The 11590-nt window shown below is 39.0% G+C and overlaps 1 protein-coding gene across 11 annotated transcripts in view; it reads left to right on the forward strand.

The window, feature by feature from the left end:
* LOC103010326 (flavin-containing monooxygenase 5-like) overlaps nucleotides 1–9259 on the forward strand; it is a 76592-nt gene extending 67333 nt beyond the window's left edge. For all 11 annotated transcript variants that reach the window (XM_057548377.1, XM_057548409.1, XM_057548401.1 and 8 more), the window contains 3 exons: nucleotides 877–1229; nucleotides 6879–6951; nucleotides 8549–9259. In XM_057548377.1, coding sequence (XP_057404360.1) covers nucleotides 877–1229; nucleotides 6879–6951; nucleotides 8549–8894 — 772 coding nt within the window. In that variant the 3' untranslated portion in view covers nucleotides 8895–9259. The remainder of the gene's footprint in view (nucleotides 1–876; nucleotides 1230–6878; nucleotides 6952–8548) is intronic.
* The last annotated feature ends 2331 nt before the right edge of the window (nucleotides 9260–11590 follow it).

Here is an 11590-nt window from a genome sequence, read left to right on the forward strand (position 1 = left end):
CGTCAAAGAATTACTAAATGCAGCAAACCAGTAGTACTGTTTCAACATATCTTGTTCCTAAGAAGAGGCCAGCTCTGTTTGAACGTGATGGGCTGAGGATTCTCAGAGCCTGTTAACACAGGATCCAAGTATTCACACTGCTTTTAGAAAGGTCCAAGGTTCTGCACCTTATCCTATGCTATTTCTAGGAAATAACTACTTACCATGCCCAGAGTATCTCAAGGGAGTTCATAAAAAAACATTTTGATATAAATCCTAAAATCCTAGGCTGTGTGACCTTGGGCAAGCCACTTAACTTCTTTAGGCCTCAGTTTCCTCATCTATAAGACCTGGATAATGACAACTGTCCTGCTTCCTTCGTTGGGTTTGCGTGAGACTCAAATACGTTAATGTATGTAAAAACAGTTTATAACTCTAAGTCACTATACACATGTAATTTATTATACCGTTTGGAAAATGATGGTCCAAGCCTAGCTCTTGGGCCTTTGAAGCGGAAAAGAGACTCAACAGAATGCTGATAGTCCAGTTCTGCAGATTTCTTGACATATGGATAGAAGCTACTAGACTGTGGCCTTATCATATCACTGAGAGCATTATTAGTCCTTGAGAAACCATGCATGTACTCTTCAAATAAAACAATCCTTCCCTCACTTCTCCAGCACCTTCTCTTTCAATGCCATCCAGGGTCCAACTTTTACTCTGAGATCCTTATCTTTATCAAGCTGGTATACATTAGACCTTTCCCAAATATCATGAATAAAGGGAGACTATTGGCATATTGATTAACCACCTCAATCAAAATAGAATTTTATTTACATGGCAATGATCTCTCTCTCATGATCTCTCTCGTTTTTCCTTCTTTATCATCTTTCACAGAGCTCTGAGTCAGCAACCAACCATAAATGATGATCTGCCAAACTGTATAATTTCTGGCTTGGTGAAGGTGAAAACAAACGTGAAGGAATTCACAGAGACAGCGGCCATATTTGAGGATGGCTCCAGGGAGGATGACATTGATGCTGTTATCTTTGCTACAGGCTATAGCTTTGCCTTTCCTTTTGTTGAAGATTGTGTCAAAGTAGTCAAAAACAAGATATCTCTGTATAAAAAGGTCTTTCCTCCTAACCTAGAAAAGCCGACTCTTGCAATTATAGGCTTGATCCAGCCCTTGGGTGCCATTATGCCCATTTCAGAGCTCCAAGGACGCTGGGTCACTCAAGTATTTAAAGGTAAGTGACCATGCAAGATGACTACCTAATTACTTAGTGGTTTGTTTAATTATGTTTATGTTCTTGCTTATAAATAGCTGAGACAGTATGTATGATTGTAACAGTGCCTGGCACAAACTTAGTGCTCAAAAATTAATTTTTGAGGGAATATAAAGTAGTAACTTATAATCATGGACATATAGCAGAATCCCCTAGGAAGTTTCCCTAAAACAGACATGCTTTTCCTGATGGTGTTTATTTAATAAGTCTGGTGTGGGACTGACATAAGATTGCTGAGAAAATGTTCCCCAGGTGATTCCAACGTGCACTCCAGATTAAAATCCACTCATCTAGATTTTAGACAACTGATACATATTTGTGATGCAAAAGAATTTAATCTTCTTTCATTATAGTTAGAGAAAGTCAAATATAGAAGTGCTGTGATTTCATTTCAGACAAAAATTAAGAGCTGGTTAAAGACTAGTCCAGAATGAAGAAGATTCAGCCACTCAAAGTCTTACTTTCCCCCCTTTATATTCCCTCTTGCAGAAAGTTTTGGCTAGGAAAACATGAGAAAAAATTTTGAGGTTCAAGATAGCAGGCTCAATATGAATCAGCAGAATGTTGTGGCTTCCAAAAGACTTCACTATATCTGGCATCATTAAAAAACTATAATGTCCTGGAATTCACAACTGTTCTTCCCTGAACTGGTGAGACCACACCCACAGACAATTTAAAAATGAATATGGAGTATGTTAAAAGGAGAGAGACAAGAGTGGTTAAGGGATTTGAAAATGTGCCATTTGAAGTACAACTAAAGGAGCTGGAGAGGTGTGGCTAGAGAGGATAAGATTTAGGGGAGATATGGAAGTTCCCTTCAGATATTTTATTTACATGGCACCTGAAGAGATGCCCCATGGCAGAAGGTTTTATATATTTGCTCAGTATCACTTTAAAGGGTTGAACCAGAACCAAGGAGTGAAATTTTGAGGGTTTGCACAATATCAGCTTAACATTAAAAATAAACTGTGGCCAGGCCAGTATGGAGTAGATTCAAGCCTCAGAATAGGGAGAAATCAAATGACTTTTAAGCTTCCTTCTAACAAAGAAGTTCTTTGATTCTATGGTTATTATAATAAAATTTGCTACCATTACTAATGTTTAATTAAAACTATTCAAAGTTCTTGTTGAGGGACTTCCCTGGTGGTCCAGTGGCTAAGACTCCACATCGCCAATGCAGGGGGCCTGGGTTTGATCCCTGGTCAGGGAACTAGATCCCACATGCTGCAACTAAAGATCCCGCATGCCGCAAAGAGGATCCTGCGTGCCACAACTAAGACCCGGCACAGCCAAATACATAAATAAACATGTTTTTAAAAAGTTCTTATTGAAATTACAGATTCTTCTTACCTATTGAAGATCCTCATGGTAGCAGAGAAAAAAGAAGCAATGACGTTAGAGTTGATAGATAAAAAACTTTTCCAAATTCCCCAAAGTTCTTTCATTTCTTTTTTTTTTTTTCAATTTTTTGGCTGTGCCATGTGGCATGTGGGAATCATAGTTCCCCAACCAGGGATCGAACCCATGCCCCCTGCAGTGGAAGCATGGAGTCTTAACCACTGGACTGCCAGGGAAGTCCCAAAGTTCTTTTATTTCTTAATTCCTTTTAATTCTATCCAGTAGATCATGTACTCCTTGAGCAATGGACCAGCAATCCAATGCAAGTAACCCGTTAAGTTGGCTTAATTCCAGTCATATAAAGTGGATCTTTTAATTGGGTCAATTAAGTAAGAGGGAAAAGTTGCATTAAAATAGGCCACAGCATCTTGTACACTTTGAACAACTGAGACTTTTTTCCAGGACCAAGTGAACCATTGAGAGGATTAGGGAAAATGAGTATTTAGAAGATTCTGCATTATGGCTATAGGATTAGGGGATCTTAGGGGAAATGTACAAAAAGCCCAGTGTCCTCTGATAGCAAATCTTAGTGCTAATCCCTCTAGCTTTCTTCTAACACTTGGAAGGAAGGAATCATCAGAGAATCCCTATAACTTTATCAAGTTTCCAAAAGGAACCCTGAGTTTTTTGTTCTACTGTCTGCCTACCAAATCCTTGCTTTCTCATCTCTGAATTCTGCTTTCACTGTGCCAATTTTAAGACCTTAGAATCAGCTAGTTTCTCCCATTCTTTCACACCTGCCCAACTCAGCCTGTCGTCTTCCCTGGCCTGTCCTTTACCCACCAAGCCTCGTTTCCCTTCTTCCTTTGTCCTCTACAATTACTCTTCTCTTGTCAAGAAAATATTCCACTCTTTTATAGAACACTGAACCCACTTGCTTGCCTTGACAGAAATCTAGTTTTCTTTTGTCTCATTTGTAGCCCTCTCAAGAGCCCTTGCAAGTGTTCCACTTTCATTTAGTAACTTTCTTCCCTTGCAAACCGTATAAAATGATACCAATTCTCTGGATCACAAGGAGGCATTATGTCATAGGATGGCATTCAAGTTCCTCCACAAATTGGATACAGGCTGCTTTCTCAGGCCCATCTTTCACTAGTCTTTACCATCCACCCTACAATCTTCTAGATGCACTGAATGACTTACCCACTATGCAGCAAACACAGCAGGTACTCTTGTACCCTGTGCCTTTGCTTCTGCTGTTCTCTCTGCCTGGTATGCCTGCCCTTTACTCATTATTTGTGTGGAAAAAGCCTGTTTATTTCCTCCCTCTCTTTGTAGTATATTGAAAGCTCTTTAAGTAAAAGAATCATGTTTATTTGCCTTTGTCTTCCAAGACTAGAACAGTGCCTAGCACATGGGAGGTAGCTAATACATCTCTATTCAGTGAATGCAAATTTAGTTTTGGAGGTTTTCTAAACTCTATAGTAGAAAGTTCTTATCTGAGGATCTCAGCTTGTGAACTACCTTCTCAATTTCCAGTCATGGTAAAAGGCTGGACTGGACTGAAAGGGCAGAATGACAGCCACACCTCCTTTGTCTTGTAACATTATCTTTACATTTAATGTGCAGCGACTAGTCAGGACTACATAAATACAATCTGCCTTAGGCCTGAGAGCCCACTGAAAGACTTAGTTCCACAGAGTTATAATTCAGTCTCACCCCATTTGAACCTTGTCTTGCAACCCTTAGGAAATCTCTGAACTTCAGTTCCACACTGTTCTTCAACAACATTCTTCAGCTAACATTTACTGGCCTCTTAGTATATGCCAGACCCTCTGCTAGGTGCTGGAGATGCAAATATGACCAAACAGAAAATTCCTATCTTTATGGAACTCAGAGTCAAGCAAGGTAGACAAGTAAACAGACATTTAATGTGTTCATTCATTCAGCAGGTATTTACTATATCCTAAACAAGGGTCCAATAACAATGTAGAGGAGCTGGCTATGGGAGCAGGAAGGAACAAGTACCCAATTCTCCCTACAACTGCAAATACACTGTAAAAAATAAGCGTTTACTAAAAGGACAAGGCCATCTTGACCATAACAGAGAAGAGAACAATTAGTAATATTTATGCAAAGTTAGAGAAAATGACAAAATAAGCCAAGTCCTGAGAACTATAAGGAGTTCAGAATTATGGAAAACAAAGTGTTGTAGGAATTAAAGAAAATGAAGCTGGAGATATTTATAGAGGCAAAACCAAGAAAAATCCTTAGGTGCCATGCAAGAAGTTCACATTCAATGTAGGCAATAGAGAACAATTGAAGGATTAACTGGGAGAGGGAGAGTCAAATCAGATTTGTAATTCAGAAGATGTATTAGAGGGAAATGAAATGGGAAATAGGTCAGTTGCGAGCCTGTGACAAAAGTCCAAGAAAGACGTAATGAGGGCTTTAAACTAAGGTAAAGGAGACAAATTTGAATGAAATTTCGTTGGTGAATTTGAAAAGATTTGGATGGAATGTATGTTGGAGATGAAAGCGAGAAAAAGATTCTGCTCAGGTTCTATGGTCATTGATGTAAACTGGTAATATAAGAGGAGGAGCAAGATAGGAAGGAGGGAGATACATATGGTAAAAATGACATGTGCCTGAATGAGGAAACACTGCAACAACAGTATCGATGAATTAAGAACTGCACCACCGGATACAGTACACATCTTTATATATTCCTATCTATCTACCTATCTAATTTATAGTGATTTTTTGTTTGGTTGGGTTTTTGTTTTGTTTTGTTTTTTGGATGAATTGGCTGTGTCACAGGCAAGAAATGACCTCCTCCTCCATAATGTTTCTAGTTAAGAGAAGGAAAAACTACTGTTGTTCTATGAGAAATAATTTGGAAATCAACTCTCAAACTGTGTTTCATGAGCATCTTAAGACCTGTGATTAACTTCAAATGAAGCATTTCAGTGATTCCTCATTGACTTATGAACATACGTAATAATTCCCAAGGCTAAAATGAAAAGAACACATGGCAAAACACAGAAGGCTATTTCTTGAGTGTTGAATTTGAGTCTCATGTTTTAAGAGGGACACACCAGGATAGTTACTAGAGTGTGCCCAGAGAAGGGTAACCAATGTGGCAGAATGTGAAACCTGTTATATGGGGAACTGTTAAGGCTTTAAGGCTGATAATGAAAAGAATTAAAGAACTTATGACAGTTGTTCTCAAATGGTTCAAAGGCTGTCATTTGTTAATACTAGACTCCTTGGCCCCAGAAGGCAGAGCTAAGTCCACTAGTGCCAGTTGCATAGAGCCAGGTTCTGGGGTCAATGAAAAGAATAATGTTCCAGCAAGTAGAGCAGCCAAACAATTAAATCATCTCCTCAGGTGATGAGATCCCCATCACCAGAGATATTTAAGGAGGAATGAGATAACCCCTTGAATGTATTTGTAGAGAGAAGGATTGTATTAGGTAAGATATATTCCCATTCTAAAATTACACGTTCCAGAATTTTGTGGAGTAACACTTCAGAGTTGGGTGTGGCTAAAGTTTTCTACATGGCATAGTGCCTGTAAATCCGGGCATAAAGCTAATCATTTAAATTGAGAGTTGTCTATGTCGACTTAAATACTATTCTACCTTTGTCTAGCCATGTCCTTGGAGTTAAATTTCTGCTACTGGAACTGTTCATTGGTGCTTAAATTTATCTGTTAAGATTGCGTATTATGAGTTGCCCTTGACCTTACCCCTCACTCTCAGTAAATAAAAAAATTTAGAAGGTAAGGCTTATCTTCCATGGAACTTTAGGCATAAAACAGGACTGAGAGTTTACTTTTACTTCCTTCTCCCTGTGGTATAAAGCCTCTTTGTTATTAAGAGTACAAGTACAGATGTGTTTCCCATATTCCCACCGCCCTTTTACTTTGTACCTCATTTTCCGTATACTTTTAAGGCCATTTATCATTTCCTCATGTCCATATTTCATTTCCCAACTGAAAGACTATGTTAGGGAGGAGGCAGGTATTGGTTGGAAAGCAGATTAGGAGAAATATCTTCCAAAGGCCAAGTAGAAAAGAGTAAGCTACTGAGGTTAATATGATTATATTCTGGTGGTGGTAGGCTAAGGTGATCAAGTGAAGGTGTAACCTCCTTGGTACAGAAAACTAGCCTGTATTCCTTTGAATTTTCCATAGCATGGTAATTGTTAATAGGATTAGTGTTCATACTGAGGTAATTTTACACTTAAAATTTTGATTTTCCTCTTTAGGGTTAAAGACATTGCCTTCACAAAATGAAATGATAAAAGAAATAGCTAAGGTTCAAGAGGATATGGCCAAAAGGTAAGAGTTCTCCCAAGAAGACAGGTGGTTAATTTTTCCCAGTTAGTTCTTTTTTTTTGGCAAGGGCTGCATTGGGTCTTTGTTGCTATGCGTGGGCTTTCTCTAGTTGCAGAGAGCAGGAGGCTACTCTTCTTTGTGGTGCATGGGCTTCTCATTGTGGTGGCTTCTCTTGTTGCAGAGCATGGGCTCTAGGCACGCGGGCTTCAGTAGTTGCAGCATGTGGGCCTTAGAGCGCACAGGCTTGTAGTTGTGGTACATGGGCTCAGTAGTTGTGGTGCGTGGGCTCTAGGGCACGTGGGTGTTAGTAGTTGTGGCACATGGGCTCAGTAGTTGTGGTGCACAGGCTTAGTTGCTACACAGCATGTGGGATCTTCCTGGACCAGGGATCAAACCCGTGACCCCTTCATTGGCAGGCGGATTCTTAACCACTGCACCACCAGGGAAGTCCCCCCACTTAGTTCTTCATAAGAGCAATGTTGTACTGTATTTATTGTCCTTGTGTTCGTTTAAGGATTTAGATTATATTTTGAAGGAAAAGGAAATAATAGTTTGTGACAATAGAATAGAGAATTACCACCAAGTGGTTTGAATATGGATGGGAAAGGAGAGAAAAGCTTAAGAAAATTCTATGTTTAGGGCCTAAAAGAAAAGTCAAGTAGGAAAAAGCACATGGTGAGAAAACCAGGTATATTATTTTGGCAAGGATTACTTGAAGGGCTGTTAGAGCTACCAGAAGAAGGAAGGGCAGTGATGAATTAATGAGAGGTAGATATGGTTAAATTACAAATCTGTAGGTAGATTTACAAATCTGCAGAGGCCACTTTGCTGGCTGTCATGTGACAGCGTACTCAGGTCACAGTGGCTCTTGGTATGAGTAATCTATAGGATCTGGGAAGGTGGTACCATCAGCCAGTATTTTAGTGCTTGGGTGGACACATTTAGCAATCTGAATTTCAGAACTTGAGCTTATTCACTGGTGATCTTTATTTGAACAAAGTTGATGTAGATGAAGTTCCTAAATTTTTGTGTAAAAGTCAGAGGCACAATCATCCCACGCCCAAAGATGTGGTTTTCTTCAACTGATTATACCAGCATAACTCTCCCTTCTGCAAGGAGGAGAAAGACTGTTTTTACTTAACCCTGATACCCTTTCTAAGTGCTCTCCTATTTTCCTCCTTCCTTTCACTGCCAAACTTCTACAATATATATTCTACATTATATATATTGACTTGTAATACTTTCCTCTTTGTTCTCAGCTTATCTATTTCTCCCACATCCTTCAAGGACTTATCATAGCTCTATTTTAACTACCCACTTCTACATTTCTATTTAGCAGTCTAAAACCACGTGATTTACCATAAGTCTTATATTCTTGTCTGTTTCATGTGAAGTCTTACATTCTTCTGTTTCATGTGTATCTATCTTATCTAGTTCAGTAGATTATAAGGCCCTTAAGAATAGAGACATGTCTTTTCTTTCTTCTCTATTTTCTACAGCTCCTAGCCCCAAATTGAGCCAAAAGCAGATAGAAAGCATTGATTAATTGATGGAGTGACTGAATTGTTAATAGGCATGCCTTCTGTCTTCTCTGCTTCAGGTATGTGGACAGCCAACGCCATACCATTCAGGGAGACTATATAGATACCATGGATGAGCTTGCTGATCTGGTGGGCGTCAGGCCCAATCTGCTGTCCTTGGCATTCACTGACCCCAAATTGGCATTACAGTTATTTTGGGGACCCTGTACTCCAATCCAGTATCGGCTACAGGGCCCTGGAAAGTGGGATGGAGCTCGAAAAGCTATCCTCACCACAGAAGATCGTATCAGGAAGCCGCTAATGACAAGAGTAATTGAAAGCAACAATTCCACAACTTCAACAATAACAATGGCCAGGTTTATGCTGGCTGTGGCTTTCTTTGCTATAATTATGACCTATTTTTAGCTGTTCCATTGTCATTGTCCCAGTTTTCTTTGAAAGCTGGATCTGGAGATGCCTTCAGAACCTGACAAGATTGAACAACTCTCAGCTTCACATTGCCCAGAAATCTACTTTTATTTCTCTTTCCAAAGCATTAATCCTTTTTCCTCTTTTCCCTACAGTGAAATCCCACCTTTTCATTTGTACTGACTTACGCCCTTACTCTTAGGACCCATCACTTTTTCCTTTCAGTCATTCCTGGACTGTGAGCTCAGATACTCTTTTAGTCATCTTTGTTTGTCCTTAGCAGAGTACCTGACATGTGGTAGGTGCTTTCTTTTCTTTTTTTACATCTTTATTGGAGTATAAATGCTTTACAATATTGTGTTCGTTTCTGCTATACAACAAAGTGAGTCAGCTATATGTATACATATATCCCCATATCCCCTCCCTCTTGAGCCTCGCTCCCACCTTCCCTATCCCATCCCTCTACCTCTTCACAAAGCTCCGAGCTGATCTCCCTATGCTATGCAGCAGCTTCCCACTATCCATGCATTTTACATTTGGTAGTGTATATACGTCAATGCTGCTCTCTCACTTCATCCCAGCTTCCCCTTCCCCTTGTGTCCTCAAGTCCGTTCTCTAAGTCTGCGTCTTTATTCCTGCCCTGTCCCAGGCTCATCTGTACCGCTTTTTTAAATCGCATATATATGCGTTGGCATACAGTATTTGTTTTTCTCTTTCTGACTTACTTCACTCTGTATGACAGATTCTAGGTCCATGCACCTCAGCACAAATAACTCAATTTCGTTCCTTTTTATGGCTGAGTAATATTCCATTGTATATATGTGCCACATCTTCTTTATCCATTCATCTGTTAATGGACACTTAGGTTGGTTCCATGTCCTGGCTATTGTAAATAGTGCTGCAATGAACATTGTGGTACATGACTCTTTTTGAATTATGGTTTTCTCAGGGTATATGCCCAGTACTGGGATTGCTGGGTCATATGGTAGTTCTATTTTTAGTTTTTTAAGGAACCTCCATACTGTTCTCCATAGTGGCTGTATCAATTTACATTCCCACCAACAGTGTAAGAGTGTTCCCTTTTCTCCACACCCGCTCCAGCATTTATTGTTAATAGATTTTTTGCTGATGGCCATTTTGACCAGTGTGAGGTGATACCTCATTTTGGTTTTGATTTGCATTTCTCTAATGATTAGTAACGTTGAGCATATTTTCATGTATTTGTTAGCCATCTGTATGTCTTCTTTGGAGAAATGTCTATTTAGGTCTTCTGCCCATTTTTGGATTGGGTTGTTTGTTTTTATGATATTGAGCTGCATGAGCTGATTGTATGTTTTGGAGATTAATCCTTTGTCAGTTGCTTCGTTTGCAAATATTTTCTCCCATTCTGAGGGTTGTCTTTTCATCTTGTTTACAGTTTCCTTTGCTGTGCAGAAACTTTTAAGTTTCATTAGGTCCCATTTGTTTATTTTTGTTTTTATTTCCCTTATTCTAGGAGGTGGGTCAAAAAGGATCTTGCTGTGATTTATGTCATAGAGTGTTCTGCCTATGTTTTCCTCTAAGAGTTTTATAGTGTCTGGCCTTACATTTAGGTCTTTAATTCATTTTGAGTTTACTTTTGTATCTGGAGTTAGGGTGTGTTCTAATTTCATTGTTTTACATGTAGGAGTCCAGTTTTCCCAGCACCACTTATTGAAGAGGCTGTGTTTTCTCCATTGTGTATTCTTGTATCCTTTATCAAAGACAAGGTGACCATATGTGCATGGGTTTATCTCTGGGCTTTCTATCCTGTTCTATTGATCTATATTTCTGTTTTTGTGCCAGTACCATACTATCTTGATTACTGTAGCTTTGTAGTATAGTCTGAAGTCAGGGAGCCTGATTCCTCCAGTTCCATTTTTCTTTCTCAAGATTGCTTTGGCTATTCGGGGTCTTTTGTGTTTCCATACAAAATTGTGGAATTTTTTGTTCTAGTTCTGTGAAAAATGCCACTGGTAATTTGATAAGGATTGCATTGAATCTGTAGATTGCTTTGGGTAGTATTGTCATTTTCACAATATTGATTCTTCCAATCCAGGAGCATGGTATACCTCTCCATCTGTTTATGTTATCTTTGATTTCTTTCATCAGTGTTTTATAGTTTTCTGAGTTCAGGTCTTTTGCCTCCTGAGGTAGGTTTATTCCTAGGTATTTTATTTTTTTTGTTGTGATGGTAAATGGGATTGTTTCCTTAATTTCTCTTTCTGATCTTTTGTTGTTAGTGTATAGGAATGTAAGAGATTTCTGTGCATTAATTTTGTATCCTGCAACCTTACCAAATTCATTGATTACCTCTAGTAGTTTTCTGGTGACATCTTTAGGATTTTCTATGTATAGTATCATGTCATCGGCAAACAGTCACAGTTTTACTTCTTTTCCAATTTGTATGCCTTTTATTTCTTTTTCTTCTCTGATTGCTGCGGCTAGGACTTCCAGTACTATGTTGAATAATAGTGCCAAGAGTGGACATCCTTGTCTTGTTCCTGATCTTAGAGGAAATGCTTTCAGTTTTTCACCATTGAGAATGATGTTTTCTGTGGGTTTGTCATATATGGCCTTTATTATGTTGAGGTAGGTTCCCTCTATGCCCACTTTGTGAAGTTTTTATCATAAATGGGTGTTGAATTTTGCCAAAAGCTTTTTCTGCATTTATT

This window comes from Balaenoptera acutorostrata, chromosome 1 (assembly GCF_949987535.1).
Source record: "Balaenoptera acutorostrata chromosome 1, mBalAcu1.1, whole genome shotgun sequence".
Taxonomy (NCBI): domain Eukaryota; kingdom Metazoa; phylum Chordata; class Mammalia; order Artiodactyla; family Balaenopteridae; genus Balaenoptera; species Balaenoptera acutorostrata.